The 21,074-nt window shown below is 29.9% G+C and overlaps 1 protein-coding gene across 1 annotated transcript; it reads right to left on the bottom strand.

The window, feature by feature from the left end:
* Window positions 1-949: 949 nt before the first annotated feature.
* On the bottom strand, window positions 950-20,538 carry LOC143072971 (protrudin-like). Its single transcript, XM_076248162.1, has 12 exons — window positions 20,422-20,538; window positions 18,491-18,654; window positions 16,202-16,272; window positions 14,026-14,209; window positions 11,594-11,689; window positions 10,954-11,066; window positions 10,280-10,365; window positions 9,705-9,776; window positions 8,862-8,988; window positions 8,577-8,626; window positions 7,184-7,265; window positions 950-6,251 (listed from the first exon to the last, which is right to left on the bottom strand). The coding sequence occupies exons 1-12, from the start codon at window positions 20,422-20,424 to the stop codon at window positions 6,163-6,165; spliced, it is 1,137 nt and encodes a 378-aa protein (XP_076104277.1). The 5' UTR covers window positions 20,425-20,538; the 3' UTR covers window positions 950-6,162.
* Between the last annotated feature and the right edge of the window lie 536 nt (window positions 20,539-21,074).

Genomic DNA, 21,074 nt, shown 5'->3' on the forward strand with positions numbered 1-21,074 from the left:
CTAAGTTTAATTTTGGACCCTTTGGACCTTAATGTAGACCAATTTGAAAACGGGACCAAAAGTTAAGAATCTACATACACAGTCATGAAAGTTAGATTCTGCATATCAAAGAACCCCAATTATTCAATTTTGATGAAATCAAACAAAGTTTAATTTTGGACCCTTTGGGCCCCTTATTCTGTTGGGACCAAAACTCCCAAAATCAATACCAACCTTCCTTTTATGGTCATAAACCTTGTGTTTAAATTTCATAGATTTCTATTTACTTATACTAATGTTATGGTGCGAAAACCAAGAAAAATGCTTATTTGGGTCCCTTTTTGGCCCCTAATTCCTAAACTGTTGGGACCTAAACTCCCAAAATCAATAACAACCTTCCTTTTGTAGTCATTAACATTGTGTTTAAATTTCATTGATTTCTATTTACTTAAACTAAAGTTATTGTGCGAAAACCAAGAATAATGCTTATTTGGGCCCTTTTTTGGCCCCTAATTCCTAAACTGTTGAAACCAAAACTCCCAAAATCAATCCCAACCGTTCTTTTGTGGTCATAAACCTTGTGTCAAAATTTCATAGATTTCTATTTACTTAAACTAAAGTTATAGTGCGAAAACCAAGAAAATGCTTATTTGGGCCCTTTTTGGCCCCTAATTCCTAAAATGTTGAGACCAAAACTCCCAAAATCAATACCAACCTTCCTTTTGTGGTCATAAACCTTGTGTTAAAATTTCATAGATTTCCATTCACTTTTACTAAAGTTAGAGTGCGAAAACTAAAAGTATTCGGACGACGACGACGACGCAGACAACGACGACGACGACGACGCCAACGTGATAGCAATATACGACGAAAAATTTTTCAAATTTTGCGGTCGTATAAAAACAAAAGAAGAGTCCAAATTATCAACTTTGTCAAGGAAAACTGGCATAAATAGTAATACATATAAATGTTTATTTTATTTGTATTTTAATGTTCTTTCATTTCTAAAACATCTACTATCAAGCTAAAAATAGGAACAACAATGTATAGACTTAAAAGGAAGCACAAACAACCATAGATTGGTATATTAAAACATCTATTCATTAAAAACCACACAAACATTATTTTTATCATACATTCATTTATATCCGAACCAAGAGTTTTATACAATATATATACACTGTAGAATTGTGTATGCTTTAAAACAAAACAAATTTTTTAAGCTTCTTATTCTTGGTCATCTATTTCATTTTTCATAAAAAATGGCACTGCTCAACTTGTTATTTTATCTGTAAACTATACAAATATTTCATTGACAGAAAAATGGCTAAAATATTTCAAGAAAAAGAATTCTATCATATCATTAAAGTTTCACATACTTATGAATTAAAAGAATTCTAATGCAATCAATGATAAAAACAAAATTGAATCTTAATATTTTTTCTCTTCAATCTATCTAAATAATCAATAGTTAAAATTTAAATTATACAACTTTGTTGAAAGAGATATATACCAATAAATAAATAAAAAAGAAGTTACTTAAAAATCAATACATCTTACTTAGCATTATGCTTAAAAATAATGCTTAAAAACTGCGACAGCATATCAAATATTGTTTATCTATCATACATTTATATAAATGAAAGTATTAGGGAGATGAAAATACAAGCATTAGTATACCAAAGATTTATACAAAGCACTTCTTTATAAATGAATTAACAGATCTCTATTTAAAAAATGTTAGAACTTATTGAAGTCACTCTCAGGAACAAATGAAAGGAAATGGCCTTATATTCAACTGTCAATCATTAGTACTATTCTAGAAATTAAAAAAAAAAAAAAAATTAACGTCAAAAAAATCAATATGCACTTAAGATTAAATTTATGCATAGGATAAATACAAAAATTTATACCTTTTTACAAAATTGTCTATATAAAAATGTTAAGACTAGAAAACTTAATTTTATCCACTTTTACTTTTTCTTACAGATCGTAATTGAGTTATTAAAACCAGCTATATGAAGGAGCGTGATTGTTAAACAGGCCAATTCCCAAAAGGGAATTTAACAGAATTACTGATATAGAAAAATATTAAAATACTATCTAATATATTTTTCTTTCTCGTAAAATCATTACTGTAACTATTTTTGAACTATGATCACTTAATTGTTTGTAAGAACACAAAAACAGATAAATTAATAATAATACAGAGAAAATTCATGAAAGATAGATTATGAACTGAACTATTTTTATAACATTTAGTTTTTAAAAAGCAATGAGACAAAATATGGAATGAACTAATTTCTAATGAGGTAAGAGATTCAGAGGGATGTAAGTGATAAAACAGAAGTAACAATTGATTAACCAAATCGTCAAATGAACTTCTTTGACAAATTCTTGAAAAAACATGATACTTTTGAAAAATGGGAATAAATCAAACGACTGTTCAATTAATACATATGGGATCAATTGCACATTGAATTCTCTATCATAAGTTGGTGTCAAGTACAATGAAAATCAATAGACCAACGAAAGGGTTATTGCAAGGGTTCTTTAACATTAGGATAGCATGGCTAATTAAATAGAAAAGAAATAATTAAAATAATACTATGTAATTTAATAAAATTAAGAAACCTATAATTTACATGTAGTTATGGATTAAAATATCCCATAAGAGATGCAACTGTACGAGTAAAAAAAGATACCAATATTTGACAGTTAAAATTACTTTTGTCAGTTATAAACATTTATATAAGTGACATTTGTCAGTTTTAACTTAGATTGACTAGGATGATGACTAGCATTATAACCAAAATCATGGAAGTGTTAACCAATTGTCTAGCTAGTAAATATGTTCTTGTTCAAATTTGATAAAAAAAAATATCATGTCACAAAATTAAATTGCTCATGTGAAGATTATGTTATGTTATATATTATATATATACTGTAAAATATGAAATATTTCCATGCATTTATCATATTTTATTGCGATTGTTGAACAATGAACAATAATGTGAGATTAATTACTTAGCAAATGCTGAGTACAAATAATGCTATTAAAATCTAAATGCTAGCATATTTTACGTACAGTGAAAACTATTTCTCTTTCTCAATTCCCCCCCAAAAAAACAACAGATTTAACCGTTATTAGTACAATAATTATTGAACTGCATGGTTGCATGAAAATGATTTAACATCTATAAGAGTAAATATAAAAGTATAAATGTTTCCAAATAGCTATTGTGAGTTTTTGGGTTTTCAGATGATACCTAAAAAGTATGATAAAGCTTTCAAATTTTTTCTCTGTCTTAATGAGAGGTTGAACAAATATGTTTAGATTTCCTCAATTTCATTTATATGCTTTAACTTGGATTTTCTAAATAAAATCAAAAATCTTATCAATTTACAAATCTAAAATGTAAACCCAATCTTTACAAAAAGATAACTATTAAAGATAATTCTATCTAATAAGAAATATTTAACTGAGGTATTTGTTAATGCTGATGAAAAATTTAGGCATGCAACATGTGTAACATAAAGCATAATTATGGGCTTGGGTTTACATTTGACCAAAGTATGTTCTATACATAAAAATAAATTCTGCTCAAGAAAATATGGTAATAAATTCTTCAAAAGTAGTTATATTTTTTAAATCCTTTATATATTTCAATATAAACTTGAGAAAATTTAAAAGTATAACTTATTATTAGCATTTTAATTTAATAAATTTTGTGAATAAAGTTGGATGTCTGTCATCACTGTTAAAAGTTCTAAAACAAATTATTAGTGACCACTTCAGCTTATCACCATTTAGATACAGCACGAGTCTCACTTTAATTATTTGTAAAACTAAATTTGTCCATATTACACAAATGGTATGAGGGCTCTAAAATTCGGTGAAGAGAAGGCCCACAAAAAGGAAATGATTTGTAACTTACTAATTAATACCTGTAAACCAAATATAAGCTTATTATCAGGTATAACAATGAACAAAGTCTGGATTACTGTTGGAATACAGAATTACAGAACAAATATGATGGACAAGGATAACACTATATTCTCCCCTCAACTGGCATGAAAATGGTCAGTTATACTCAACCTACTAGAATAAAAAACAATGCAGATTTCTCGTCACTGGTGACTGGTTTAGCCCCAGTCATTCTTGTTTACCCCATCAATATAAATGGCTGTTAATAATTGTGTGTAAAAAAGGGTGTTAAAAATATGGCTTAAAATATGTATGTAAATAGTTAAAATTGATCATTACAAATACTATGAAAAAAAATGTTGTGGTATCTGAACTTTTTTGTAGAAAGTTGAATAAAATTTACTTTGTAGCTAAAAACATACAACATGTAGAGTAGGACCAGATCATTAGTATAACAAATTGTGTTAGTAATAGTCACAAAAAAAGTTTCAAAACAAAAATTCATGGGTCCACCACCAAATTATCTCAAAACTAGATTAAAGGTAATACTAAGCAAAAATTATGTTTTGTAGAAATCTATTCTACAAAATATAAGCAATAACAACCTAATTCCTTCCATTTCATCCTCTAAATATTGTATTGAACAACTATAATTTAGTTTTTATTACAATCAGTATAAACCTAGAAATAAAAGAGTAAGTATGATCCAAACTTAAATGAAAAATATTCTGCTGAGCCAAGTGAATTAACAAGTGAAAGTTTTGTATTACCGGGTAGAAGACTTGTCATCATTGGCATGGATTTGGGCTTTAAGATTTGCAAAAGTAGTTTAACTGGTCATTCAGTAAAATGACTTATGATAAACATTTACTGTACATTTATGCTGATTGTAATTATGATAAGATTTACTATTTCTAAAACTTAGAATGAACTGTAAAAAAAATCATTTGAACAATTTTTTACTGCTCGATTATAAGATTGACTTAAAAGGAAAGTATAATATAAGTTCAAGTTTAAACAACTTTTAATATGGCATGTGTATAAGTTCAATTCACTGGAGCTCAGAATATTGCTGTTTATTCCAATACAGTGAGAATAAAAAACAAAGAATTACATTGTTAAGTCTAAAAATAATACTCTAGAAAGCATATCACAGCATTTACATCTAATGCACAATCCCTTCAACTAAAATTACTCTTTCATTTACAATATTGTTATTCTGAAAATAAAAAATTGCACTCACACAAATGGCAGAAAATTATTTTGATAAATAAAAAATGCATAAATCAATAAAAACAAAACAAAAACAACTGACTATTCTCATAAACAAATATTGAACACAATGATTTAAATATATGATGTCATAAAATTTGTAGTTAAAAATAAAACTGAACTTGACACATTTATATACATTTTTAGACACTTGTAAGAATTGTTTAAAATTACACATGTTTAATATACTAACAGTCTCATTAACTATTCATAATTCATGATTTAACAATAAAACGGTGGTTTATATTACAAGATCACTTTGATTTTTACATGAAACTCAGAAAGAATATGAAATTATATCAAATAGGATTTTACTTTCACATCAGATAAGATTTGAACTTCTCATTAAAAAGGTTTTTAACTTCATATTAAATAGTATATAACCTTTACATCAGGCAAAATTGACCTTCAAATCAGATAAGATAAGACCTATAGACAACTTCAACTGCTTTCTATTCGACAGACTATAAATTTGAAAATTTGAATGGCAATTCATGAATATTTTTTGTTTAATAAACAGCAAGAATTTCAGGTCCATATGACATTATTAGTGTAAAAAATAAGGACCTTTGATATGGAGAGTAAAGGTTCTGCTTCTTTAAAAAAAAAGAAAAAAAAATTTCAACAACAAATAATGAAGAAATTGTAAACTGAAATAATAAATTTCTCACAATAAAACTTCAAAATGTAAGTTTAATCTGATGTGGTTAGTTACAAATCATGTTTTAGTCATATTCATTCCACATTTTATTATTTTCCCTTTGTTTCATTTTATTCAAGATCCGCCTTTGTCAAATTCACAAAGTTATTCTTCCATAAAAATAAAAAATACATCTTCCAAATACTTTTGCTCTATTTCCATGTACAACTCATGGAGCGCTACAAGACGTGGTTATATTAAGTATTCTTTGTAGCTCTTGGTAGTCCATCTTCAACCTTTAAATATCAATAGGAGCTATATCAATATGGTACAGTGCTTTCTATCAGCTTTTCTTATCTTTGTCTGGTGCTTTAGTCAGATTCTTATGACAAGTATTACATACGAGAACAGTCTCTGTCTGTGCACTGGGTGCTGAAATGCAAATATTACTTGTTTAATAAAAACTATAGCTGTCCACAAAGCAGGAAAAACAAAATTCATAGTTTGTATTGATGAAACTTCTGACGTTATCTATTGTTAATTATGCATATTGTTAATATTGTTTGTAATATGCCATATGTATACACTGTACATGTATTTGATTATACTGATGAGCCATAAGGCTCAAAGTTAATAAAGAATTTGGAATTTAGAAAATTTAGAATATTGTAAATCTCTGAACACCAGCCCAAATGTCAGTTTAAATAAATATGATTCCAGTTCACAATCAAAACAAAAACTGCCAAAAAATCAAAAATAAGAGATTTATATATGCTAAAAATGTTCAGTTTTTTTCATATGAATAAAACAATCACAACTATTTCTGAATTCATAATATGTTGATCAGGTTAACCAAATTCATTCAAAGTTTTTAATTTACTTAACTTTAATTAGGGTCAAGGTCAGAGTTACTTGATTTTGGTATTTGACACATCTATATCCCATGGTGTTTCTGCATACAAGGTTTCGTCACTAGAATTTCATTTTGTACTATAAGAATCTGCTAGTTGTTGAAAACAATAATGATATTGTGTCTATGTCAAACTATCACTGTTGGTTCAGTTTAAACTAGTACAGAATTGGGTTGATTTAGACCTTGAGATTGAGAGATACAGATTTGACCATGACCTCTATGTTAAGTGTTTGAGTGTTTATAGGTTGCTGGCTCATTGATGTTTACTTTACATCTCTTTAAATGCAAATAAATTTATTAACTTTTAACCTTTTGTTGTTGGCAATCACTGAAATACAGTGTTGTTTACAAATTTCTTTTAAAAAAATCTATGATTCTGAAGCTTGTTTGTATTTTCAGATTATATTGACAATGTTGATCAATATTGTATCATTAACTTGTATTGACTTACCAGTAGCTCCAAATACAGATTTTGGTACTCGTTGATTACAACATTTAGAACAGAAATTGTTACCACAGTGTCGACAATAGAACTGAAAAAATAAATATTTATGGTAATACATAGACATAATAATAGCAATGGAATACTTTTTAACCATTCAGTTGAATACATGTAGTCTTAATGCAATAATGGAAATTTACAAGTTATATATCTTTAAAATTGAGAATGGAAATGGGGAATGTGCCAAAGAGACAACAACCCGACCATAGAGCAGATAACAGCAGAAGGTCACCAACAGGTCTTCAATGCAACGAGAAATTCTCACACCCGGAGGCGTCCTTCAGCTGGCCCCTAAACAAGTATATACTGGTTCAGTGATAATGAACACCATACTAAACTCCAAATTATACACAAGAAACTAAAAGTTAAAATAATAAAAGACTAACAAAGGCCAGAGGCTCCTGACATGGGACAGGTGCAAAAATGCGGCAGGGTTAAACATGTTTGTGAGATCTCAACCCTCCCCCTATACCTCTAGCCAATGCAGAAAAGTAAACGCATAACAATACGCACATTAAAATTCAGTTCAAGAGAAGTCCCAGTCTGATGTCAGAAGATGTAACCAAAGAAAATAAACAAAATGACAATAATACATAAATAACATCAGACTACTAGCAGTTAACTGACATGCCAGGTCCGGACTTCAATTAAACTGATTGAAAAATTATGTCTTCATCATATGAATATCAGGCACAATCCTCCCCCTGAGGGGTTTAGTATCATACCATCATAATATATATGAGAAGAACATAACCCGTGTCATGCCAACAACTGGTTTATTAATCATAAATGTGTTTAGTTCTGATGCTACATATTTTCATGAATTATTTCCCTTTAAGGGATACTCATATGCATGTGGTTTTTTTTACTCAAGGTTGACAGTGCTGAAAGGAAAAGGTTGGATATACTTTTTGAACTACCTTAATCAGTTGTAATCTGACAGTCTGGGATGTGTTTCCAGTGCTTCAAATTCTGACTCTTTTCTCATAGCAGTATTAAATATACTTTGCACCAAATATGATATGGAACACTTTTTCTCAAGGATTTCCTCTGAATTTCTCTGAATTCCACCAACTCTCTTGACAATTTGTAAGACTATCTACTGTTTTCAGTTGTAAAGTGTTCAAACTACTTAGATTATACTTTGATGTGTTATATTGAGGACACCTCTACCAAAAATAGCATCTTTTTCATGTGGAATATATCAAAACAATTCCAACCATATTTTTCCCAAGAACAAGTATTTTTAAATGTTTTTTTTTCTTTTGAATATTTGTGTGCATGCTTCCTTGCTTATACTGAATGTATTGCTATTGTTGTTTATTTTTCTAAAAATACATACTCTTCTTTTCAGAATTGATGCAAATGACACTTTACAGGCAAAACAGCTTTCTGAAGAAAAAAAACAAGAATAAATTCATATATTCAGTTTTATCCAAAATTCTCATGGTAATATTTGACAAATGTCAACAATCCTTGGCTTAAAGTCAATCTAGTAGAAAGAAAATAGCTATCTATCTTAAAAATAATAAATGCTTTATAAGATTTTCATGTCTGTATTTAGATCAAACAGACAGTTTAAATCAAAAAGGTATTTATCTTGTGGTAACTCATCCAAGATATTTACCATTGGCTATATGTTGTCTTCTTTTCTTTAATTCCATCAATCTAGCCACCATGCCTGGTTTGTTTGTAGAAGGTGATTTACCATCTTCATCCATTGTAACTTCAATTGTTTCAGCATCATAATCAAGCTGTAAAATAAAGTATATATGCTAAGATATTTAACACAATAAATAAACAGTGTGGTCTTATTGGGAAATCAATTAAACTCTAGCTATATAATTATTGAACATGAGTGACACGTACAGAAAATCTTATAAGTTATATAATTATTGGGAAGATACCTAGTTAATTTTGTTAATTAAATTATAGTTGAGAAATAAGCTGGTGATACTATTTTTAATAGAAAGTTACAAGAGTAGAAAACAAGGTTATTAACCAATTCACATACCAGCTCCTGATCTCTGTTCAAAACCAGTTTCAATTTTCATTATTTTTTTGTAATGATTATATTGGTAGTTAAAGCATTACAATGTAAAAGTTGAAATGGCAAATCTGTTCCAAAATTAGATGACTGCTGAAGAGAGTTAAATTAAATAGATACAGGGGACAGCTGAAATGACATGACTGTTAAATCAGGTTTGACTGTATACTTTGTCATGTTTGTTTGGTTCTAAAACAAATACTGTGGATTCATTTATTTTCGTGGGTTTCAATTTTCGTGGATTGATGAAAACCTTCATTTCCTGGATATTTGATTTCGTGGTTTTGCCAAAATATGCATACAACCCTATAGACAACTTGCAATTCGTTGAACATTTGAATTCGTGGTTACCTGTTCCCACGAAATCCACGAAAATTGGTATCCAACGAATAATAATGAATCCACAGTAGATACATGACTTACATCAGATATATCTTCAGAATCTTTAGCAGTAGATTGCTTGTCTTTAACTTCTTCTTCAGATTTAATTTCTTCCTGTAATTAAAATATATGAGATTTATAACAAAACTATGCATTGAACATTTATAGATGTTGAAAAAAATTCACCTAAGTAATATAAAGGTAAGTGCAAATTTAAAGATTTAGCCTACACTCCTAAGTTCTGAGATTCACTATCAATTTATGGTGTATAGCAATGTACTCCCTAGAAACTCTAAAAGATGACAACAAACAGTTTTCATAATTGTTCAAAGAAAAAGCCACAACTTCAATGTGGTAAAAAAACTTCTTTTAATCTTTTAAAAGTGTTCACCTTTTTGATTTTAAAAGATTTAAAAAAAAACTATAGCAATTCAGTCATTCATGCAATAACCTATATGTCAAGGTGACCTAAACTAAACTTGTGGTTGGGATACATAAAGGATATTCAATTGTGTACTTCAACTAGATTTCAGAATGTGATTGTTTACATATTGTTGTATCAATAACTGTGGGTTTGAAAAACAACAAACAGTCATTGCATATTGAATTGTGCTTACCTTTGAATTGACTGTTTTTGAAACAGGAGACTGTAGTGCCTGTCCTGTCAGACAGCCAATAAACAACTGACTGTTATCTATAACAACTGGAGTGTAAAACAGAAAACAATCAATAATACATTAAAAAGGAGAAAATATATTATTTCAAAAAGAATGTTAGGTGAAAGCTGTCAAGTTTAAATAAATAGAACAGTAGCTCAACTATATTAAAACTGAAAATTCTGTATTTAATGAATGGCTATTATTTATTTTGAATTTATTGAACCATAAAATTAATTTTTGACTCTTCACATTGAATAATCCGCGAAGCGGATTATGTAAAATGTGAAGAGTAAAAAATTAATTTTATGGGTCAATAAATTCAAAATAAATTATTGCCATTCATTATAAATAAATTTCTATCAAAAATAAGACTCAAAGAACTTTTTATATTATTCATATTAACAATAAAAACGTACGTACACACATGTTGGGGTATGAATACACAACGTCAGAGTGGGCGTGTCGCCATAAAAATTGACAACATTGAAAATAAAACTAATACTTTTAACCAATCAGAAGACAGTAAATACACCAAATTTATTTATTATATTATTATGACTTCAAAGTGTACAAAAAATAAAATATTTTGAAAATATGTTTTTTAATATTTGAATAACTAAAGCATAACTTACCTTGTATGACAATATCATTGTCCAGAAACACCCAGTTTACTAAGGCTATATATATCCACCTTGTTGGTAATACAACAAAACTCAGTAATAATGTACAAAACTCTATGTGAAATCTGCAAATTAAAGTAACAACAAATATAATCCATAAGTTTCAATAACATGCATATCTTAAAATGAGTAACAATTATTCAACAAAACATTTCGCAAAAAGATAACATACTGTAAACCACCTTATTTTCGTGGATACTTTATTTCGCGTTTGACCCTTTCTTAACCACTTCGCGGCTATTTATTTTTCCGATTTTCTTATTTACTTGATAAAGTGTTATAAGGAAAGATCCAAGTTTTACATATTCGCGACAATTAATATTCACGTTATTTTTCTATTCGCGAAAGTTGCGAAAACAAATCGATCGCGAAAATAAGTTGGTTTACAGTATTAGATATTTTATCCAGTGCTCAAATATGTATCAAATCTACTGCCTTTTGATCTTGATGTAGTGTATTCATCCTGAATGTGCCCCATCCTTTGTTTACAAACAAATTGGAAATCATAGCAAATGGAAGATGAAGCTAAATTCATCATTGAAAAATATAATTTCTGCCAAAAGTGTTTCAAGATTATCACTGATTTCCTTACCTTAATGATGGCAATATATTATCCCACTTCAGGATTCCATAAAAATGTGCAAGTAACTCATTACACTTAACAACAAACTCAAACATCTGTATTATGCTGAAATAAAGTAGGTATAGAATACTAATTAGTATGATGGAAGATTTTCAATTGTTCTTCACTGATTCAGCACTAGTACTGTAAATTACCTTAACCCTTTCGCCGATGAGTCCCGGTTTACCGGGATTCACGCTTCAGACAGCTGACGATGAGTCCCTTTTTACCGGGATCGGAATACATCTTTTATGTTTCCCGCTCAAAACAGTGCAAACATCAGTTATCTTTCTTTGATGAATACCCGGATGAAAGTGTAAACATGGCGCTTCCGTTTGTTGAAAACCGTGTCAAAATCAGACGAAATTTACGGAATTTATGAGAATTTGAAATGAGGCCAGGATTTTTTAATTTATTGGTTTACGGATCCGCCGACCCGATTTTGCTGATTTCCAGAATAAAAATAAAATTCACTTTTCACGCTTTTTTAATCCCGTCGACCTTAACAAATGCATTATCCCTGAAAAATAATTAAAATATTTTTTTCCTGAAATGAAATGCATTAATCACTAACAAAATTGACAATACTTTCTGGTGTGAAAAAAAACCCCTTCCAGTTTACGTTTCTAAATATAGACAAATCAATTATAACTGACCTTGAAATGTCGTTTGCGCAAATAATTTTGCGGAACGAAACTTGTGTTTAAAACCAATTACACAATAAGTTCGTTTACCTTATTTGTCACCAGTCCGTAAGATGCATCATCTCATAGAAATAGACTTGTCCAAATGTGGACAGGGTGAAGGCATCAAATTAAAGAACTGAATATTAACAAATCATTAGGAATTTTCTTGTTTTTATAGGTAATAAAAAAAATGTCGTTCATTTGGATAAAAAAACGGGAATGCAAGACAACAGATTAACCCGATATCGTTTTTCCAGTGGACGATTCTATTAGGTTTTTGACACGTGTGTTGAAACTTATTTTCGTACGACGTTTATGCATTTTTTCTTTATCAGTTTTCGTGCTTGAAGATCATTATTTACCCAGTTTTCTGGAATTGATTAAGAGCTACGCGAATCTATTTTTCTTGTTTCTGAAATGATGATTTAATTTCGTCTTTGTCCGTGCATCCCCTTTTTTTTACTGTAAATTACTAGACAATGTCATGCGTAGTTTATAACAGCTGAGCAATAATATTTCATCGAACTAAAATTTTAGAAATGATGATAAAATAGCATAACAAACATATTGCTAGAAAGGTGAAATATATATTGATTTTGCATATTTTTTTGTCTTCAAAGATGATTTTTTTTTCTTTTTTTTATCCCGACCGACCGACCCGACTTTTTCATGGGGAAAATCCGTAAACCAACAAATTAAAAAACCGTGGCCTGAGGGAACATTTTTTTGAAAGAATATGGAAGAATTGAAGCCAAACTAGTATACTTTTTTGACGTAAAATGTCGTTTTATGTACAAAACACTTGAAATGGACATTGTTCAGTGTGAGGAATTTGTACAGCCTCATAAAAATTTTCAAAATTTTGCCGTTTTGGGTTTAAAAATTACGATTTGGGGTCTAAGAGCAGAATTTTGAGAATTTCACCTAGATAATGCCGAAAATTTGAAAATTTGAATATTTTATGAAGAAAAACTTATCAAAACATGAACAAAACTGTGAACATGGTGTTAGTGAATGAAATAAATACACAAATAACTACAAACAAGTTTTTATTGACATTTATTATGAAGATCTCCCACTTGAGTAATAGTAGCCAGGGAAGCCATCGTCTCAGAGTAGCTTCTCTCTGGGCAGCAATCGGTGAAAGGGTTAAAACCAAAACCCAGCAGAAAAACAAACACCTATTTTTAAAATAGACTTTAAAAACTTTCTTTCAAAACAATATCTTGTCACATTTTATTTTTTCCAAAAACAAATTTGCAAAACAAAGTATCAGTAATTTGTGTGGTAAGCATCTTCTAAAAAAAATTTAATTTTAAATCATATATGTATTCATTGTTTTGTTTGTGTCTGTCCCAAGTCAGGAGACTGTAATTTAGTGATTGTCTTTTGTTACTGTATATCATATTTGTTTTTTGTTCATTTTTTGGTACATAAATCAGGCGGTTAGTTTTCTTGTTTGAATTGTTTCACATTTGTCATCTCATGGCCTTTTACATCAGACTGCGGTATTGGTTTTGATAATTGTTAAAGGCCATACAGTGACCCATAGTTGTAAACTACTATGTCGTTTGATATCTGGTGGAGAGTTGTCTCATTGGCAATCAAACTACATCTTCTTATTTTTATATGTACATTATACATCTTTAATAAACAATTGGCAAATCTATACATGTATTGGCAAGAAAAAGAAAAAAGATCAGATTCCGAACATACCTAACTCTGAATTGTCTGACTGTACTGTAGGCTGAATCTTCATCGTTCTCGTCTGAGGACTCATCATCAGGATTAGAGAGATGATTGACAGGTAATATTTTATCTAATATCCTTGTGTGTATCTGTACCAAGCCAGTGGCAGCTATTACTACCACCAGTAACGAAACAAGAACAAATACAGCACCTAAAATATATACATATTGGACATTTAGCAATGTCAGAGGGCAAAGTTTGCATAGACCATCTGATTGCAGGAATAGGCCAGTAACTTACATGTATATACAAAATAGACCATGTGTTTAAGTTTGAAATAGATTCTTTAAATTAAAATTAGTCAAATCATTGCAAACAAAGTTTTGGTATCTCTTTCACACATTAAGAGACCTGAGCGGATCAAATTTGCTAGTCAATTTTTTTGCTGTCCCGTAATAGTCCCTAATTATTGTATGATAATCTACAGGGGGGCCTTCCTCTAGGTATCAGGTAAATGATCGCTTATCACTTTTACTGGTATTGACACCAGACAGGAATCAAAGAGCAGATTGCTCTGAGGGATACGATTGCCATTGTTTCATTGACACATGTATGCATGTAGCTGGATAATATTATTTTCAAAACTAATTCAAATGACAAACAGACATGTAAAATAGTTACAAAATAGCCAAACCCGGATAAAAGTGTATGAAGAATGTAATTAGGTCTATTGTGTTTTATTTTTGTACTATCAATACCAAGTTTACTTTCCACAGCAGTCACTGACTGACTCAGAGTGAGAGATGTCAGAGAAGGTATTTTATTTCACTCATTGGTTATTATATTTTATTAAGTGTCTGTTAGCGATGCGCCGACGTATAGTCATCAATGTGCTGATGGATCGTCGTATGATGTAGATGTAGATTTCAATTCGTATCTTATCACCTTTTTTCCTACGTTATTCTAGGAGGAACCCCATTCCTAACTCTTTAAATATTTAATTTCCTTTGGGTCAGTCATCATGGCTCCTTACCGTACACATTTATCGGTTTAAATTGCATTCGTTTTTAATATAATACGACGTTTATTGACATCTAACGAGCTTATACTTGACGTCTTGTTTATATTCAGAATTCACGGAAGTTACTGCCGGAAAAGAGACAACTCGAAACGATAATATGGAAGACTCCATTTCGCCTGAAGGGGTGTTCTACGATGTGGAATATATTTATTTTAATCTAAATGATGCATAGGATTTAAAATTATGCAACAACAATAACCCTCAATAGCAGACATACATAGAAAAGATCCCATGAGTTATAAATTAATTGAGTGGGGAATCCAGAGCAACCATTCAATCTAAAACCCCTTAAAGTCAAGAAAACTATACGCATGCGCATAATTTCCAAATCAAACCCTGCGGCAAGATATATTCCAAATGCTTATTAAACGACCTAGATGGTTCTCAATTTCTTTATGGAAGTACAATCTCAAATATCAGTTTCATAACGGTAACATATAAGAAAAACTCCACTTCAATTCTTATATGACAGAAATAGATTTATCGGTATTCAGAGAACTCTCGCATTTTATCAAAACTGGGAATTCCCTCTGACGTGTTTCTAAATTTATAACTACACTAAATATAAATACTGCTCAATTTTGATTTTCCGTGTTATTAAAAACATGCATCGAAGTCAAGGGAATTATCAAACATGAAGATTATGAAAAGAACATTATAGGAAAGTTGATTAAGTTCAATCCCTTTGTTTGTTTTTACCTTTTAAAGCAAGACAATCATAAGAATCTGAGATGTTCCTTAATGTTTAGAATAAAACGATTGACGTGAGGGAAATTGCTCTGAGCCACTGGTATAAGTCTACAGATTGCTTGAAAGCAATCGTATCCCAAAAAATATTAATCAAGATCACATTATTTACTTCATAATCAAATAACTTTTAAACAAATTTAAAAGCTAATGTTAATACATGTATATACATATTTTAAAATTAAAAGCTTTTTATTCTATTTTGTAGGGAAAAGAAAAGTAATTTTCACCTAGTCCAACAGATACTTTAATTTACAATTATATATATATATATATGCATGTATGCATGTCCCTCCCTATTTTTAAACAAAACAGTATTTTTTTATAGGCCAGCCTGGCTGTGGTATTTTCTAAGATATATATATTTGTACATACCTTTTGTGAGAATTATGCAGCAAAGATTACAAATAATCCATAAACATAAAGTAATTTTTGGATATCTCCAACTGAAACATAAAATAGATTCTGTAAACATGCAGTACAGCAAGGTATAATAGTTTGTGAATTAGAATAATTTTTTTCTCTTCAAAAAATAAAATTCTTAAATCATTTGAAAATTGGACTGCAGTATTCTCTTTTATAAGATCAAGACTCTCTATATGTTAAACACTACCAAAATCCTGGTGTAACTCTAAGGTAAAATGATGGTGAGTTATAATAGTATAATAACAATTTGTTTTATTACAAGATTTATAGCTCTGTCAATGAACAGTTTTAAAAACAAAAGCAACACAAGATTCTAAAGAGCTAACCTTATTTTATGAATTTTACATACATAGCAAGTCGCGTTCAAATCAGTAAGATTAAACACACTTGTTTTACATGTACAAATGAAGTACATTGCACATTGTACACATAAAGGGATTTGGGATGGGAAACTACAATTATAATGATACTATATGCTGCAATTATATATAACACCAAAATGCAATTTTATTGGGTAATATCTTTCTGATGAATGAATAACAGTAAAACAAGGTGACTTCTTGTGATTGGACGAGTGACATTTGCAAATTTACTAACCTGGAATAAAGGAAATATTTCAAAGTGATTCAACCACAAAATATTGCATTCATTATGAAAAATTAGTAAATTACATGTACATTGTATAGTTGTACCATGGAAGTAATATTGGAAGGAATAACATCGTCGTCACTTCAAAGGTTTCATCTGCGTTACCGCCCATCTTTCAATAACTCGTTAATTGGTTCAATATCTGGCATGGAAGTTTATTCTCCGCATGTGATCGATCAAATCACTGACACTTATCGGTCATTTTCGTGTTCACGGAGAACTACGTACGAACAGACAAGTTTTTGTCGAATATACATGCGAAGTAACCCGAATAGTCCATTCGTTACATTCCGTTGATGTACGCTGCCGAAAAGAGTCATTCGTTCAATTTTTATTTTAGTCCAATTTTTCCCTATTTTTGGTTAGTTTGAACTTAATAGTTAAAACCGACAGCTATCACATAAAAATTGGAGAACAAAGTTGTGTCATTTCAATTTTAAAATTTACAGACAATTAAAAAACCATTTCCGTATAAAGTTAAGAAGATGACTGTACAAAAAATACGTTTGGACACCCTTTATTAAATACGAAAAATCTAAATCTCTCGTGTATTTATAGTCAATTAAATTATTAACAATTCTAAACGGTTCTATCCTTCAATTTAAGTTCTTGATACATAAACTAATTTGTGTAAAAATGAATTTACCGTAAGACAGATAGATGCAAGCCCATTTCGTCGGTTTGTTATATTTTTTGCTGTATAGCTTATTATATTAATACAAGCATTCCACAATAAACACTTTTTAAATATATATTTACGAAAATATTATCCCCGTTTTAGTTGTCCAGTTTCAATAATGCAATCAATGACATTTATGACATACATAAATTTAGAATACTTGAAAGTAAATATTATTTCATTCAATCTCGATAAACTTTGCACATTTCAACAGTAAAAAAATCTATGCCTACATTATTTTGTTAAACATCATGTGAAACCTGATCGATTCATCGGTATTTAACTGTTTAACTCGGGATCCACTTTTAACCGGAAAATACTTTTAGAACAGTTTAAAACAAACGGTAAAAAGCAAAAATATGCTAAATTAAATACAATTTTCCATGTTAAACTGCTGTAGTTTGAACAATTCTCGTCCATTTTTCAAGTTTTTTTCACCATTCGATTTCTTTCTAAAGGTAGATATTCTATGTGATACAGCGCTACCTTGTTATTAATAAACTAGGGATTTCCCACAGGTGCGCTATAATTACCGGACTCGATAAAACCACGTGACTGATAAGAAATTCCAGATGCCTTTTACAACCGCGGTAACGCAGATAGTAACCAAAGGCGTCTTACCGCTGAGACTATAATTGGATGAAATCATATGACTTTAGTACAGAGCTCAGCATGCTATAAATACATGCTAATTAGTCGTTGTTATTCCTTCTAAATATTACTTCCATGGTTGTACTATAGTTATTCATAAATGAATCACATCTTGTGCACATACATTTGTAAATGCTATTTCAAATGACATGCTGGTTCTGTTATGCCCCTTAGGCTCATTAACATGTACATGAACATATGTATATAATCATTTAAACGTGCCAACATTTAAATTTTGTCCAAAATATATATGTTCTTACTTCCTGATGTCATCCAAGCAATATAAAACAAATGCAAATGGTTCAATTAATCTAGAAAATCTGTCAACTTCTTTCACAAAGTCTGCCAGGTCAACTCTGCCATATTTTCCCGTATTATTTTTTGTTTTTGGTGAAGTTCCATTGACATCAGTGCTAATCTTCTCCTAAAAATTTTAAATATATTAGAAAATTATAATCTAAGACATAGATGATATTCCCATTTGATAAACTTATTGTGACTTTTGTTAATAAATAATAAAACAGAAAATCATTCTTAGAAATGATCTGGATAAATCAAAGTGGGATATGTACAAAGCTGATGTATTATCAATTTACAATATATATCTGAACATACAAGTTTTTAAATTATTTTTGTATTACACAAATGTACCAATTATACCTTTAACTAGCATCAAAGATACACATGTAAACATGTTATTATTTGCACACCTTATTCAAAAAGTAATTAAATGATACATGTATTCTTTTATCAGTACATACATATGCAACAAAAAATGTACAATTTAATTTATACATGTACATGTATTAAACTACATTATTATAGTACATATTCCTGTAGAGTATAGAAAGAACAATTCTGTCAATTTAATGAATTTTGATATATTTTTACCAGTGAATTTATGTACATGTACATTCAATCGTTGTGATATATTTCTCCTCCATGAAATTTACCCCAGGTATAGGCAAATTTTTATAAATCTGCAACAAGTGTTTGACATTTTAAAACTATCCCTCGAACTGTGTAATTATGGTAATATAAGTTTGTCTTGAGTGAAATTAAAAAAAATATATGAAAAAAAAAGAATATATTTACTAAATGCAAATCAACATGTCAACCTTGGGTGCTATCAAATAAAATTTTCATGGGTGTCTATTTGACTAGGTACTGAATAGACTATGTATAATAATGCCGAAGGAATCTTGGTCCATAAGCCAAAAAACATTTGCCCCTTTTAACTTTCGCATCCTACAGGTTTCGCAACCAAAGTTCCATCAAACCCTTCAAATTCGCACCTTTTTTATTGGTTTCATGTTTTATAATGATTGAGGTTTGATAAGCAATTGCTATAAATGATTTTTTCACAATGTTTAAAAATAAACATGATAAAGTGAGATTCTGACAATTTTTTTCTTGTTAAACAAAAATTTATCCTGATTTGGTAAGTGTATTCCTATACAAATTTTTTTAATTTTTTTTTAATTTCGTAATAAAGGCAGTAATTTAAAAAGCGAAATCAATCTTTATCCAGGATTTTTTTTTGGTACATGTCATGTATATAATATATATATATCCATATAAACATGATAAAAAAGACATTATAATTCAACTGGAATTTGAATAAAAATCGGATGTGTACGTGAAGGGTGTGAACTGACCTAGGGGTGATTGTTTAGGTGCGAAAGTGTATTGGGTACAAACAAACCTGATGCTGAATTAACAAGGATTTGAAGATCAAATCACTTCCTTTTACTTTAAATGTTCTAACTAAAGATAAAACAATTCTTACAATCATTAACCCTAACCTGAACATAACCATGAATGAGCTCTAACCCTAAAGTATATGCTCTAAGAACCCTCAACATGCTATTTGGATGTTCAAACAAAAACGATTGGTAGAAGAATAAGGAAGAAATAGCAAACAAACTGGGTGAGAGATGAACTGATAAAAGGCAACTGGCAATACTATAGATATATACTGATTGGAATATTATTTCTAAAACTAAAATCTACCCTTCTTATATATTTAGAATGAAAGAAAGTGTAGGTGGGTGGAAAAGGGGGGGTCTCAATTCCCAAAAATGCCAATGAGTTGTTCATCTTTTTGGTGTTGAAGACTTGCTGATCTTACATTTTTCAAGCCCCTACCACAATAAAATCGCACAAACTTGGGATTTTCATAACATCATACCATGTTTTCCTGATTCTCATTCAGTTATTGCATCCTGTTAGCCCGAAAACCATCAAACATTCTTTTGGGAAAGGTTGAATGTATTTTTTCCAACACTTCCGTTTTTCAATGGCGATAGTAAATAATGTATGTAGAAATCAATCCGGAAATGGGTATGTTTACTGAATACGGATTCAAGTTCAATAAATAAACAAATTAAATAACAAAGAGAACAAAATCAATAATAACTAAATATAAGAAAATATGCTCAATGGAATTTCCGTTTGCTTCTCCTAATAAAGATGATTCTCAGTTGAGTTTGCGATAAATTTGGTAAATTTCTGCCGGAGCTGAGACTACTAAATGTAATCCATGTTTCTATTTTACTTTTAGTTTTCAGAGTTGATGGTCTATTGTTTGTACTGCTGTGTCCCGGGTTTGTCTTTTGTTCATTTATTGTCCTACTTTATGACTATAGTCTGAGTGTTGATTTTCATTTGTAAACGTGAGGTTTTGCAATGTTGAATGCCCAACGATGTCCAGACATTGTGCGAGAATTTTTTTTATGATATACTAAGCTAGTGGACAGAGAGAAAAAAAATGTTCGTTTCTGCATGGAGAATTAAACTTGATATCAAAGAATACAAAACTGTTTTTTTTTTTTGGGGGGGGGG

Source organism: Mytilus galloprovincialis, chromosome 4, assembly GCF_965363235.1.
Source record: "Mytilus galloprovincialis chromosome 4, xbMytGall1.hap1.1, whole genome shotgun sequence".
In the NCBI taxonomy this organism is placed as follows: Eukaryota; Metazoa; Mollusca; class Bivalvia; order Mytilida; family Mytilidae; genus Mytilus; species Mytilus galloprovincialis.

Coding starts and splice junctions, on each gene's coding strand:
- LOC143072971 (XM_076248162.1), bottom strand. Junction 14,210..16,201: donor CTGCATAATTCTCACAAAAG/GTATGTACAAAT, acceptor TATATATTTTAG/GTGCTGTATTTGTTCTTGTT. Junction 7,266..8,576: donor CATCAATTCTGAAAAGAAGA/GTATGTATTTTT, acceptor TTATTTTTTCAG/TTCTATTGTCGACACTGTGG.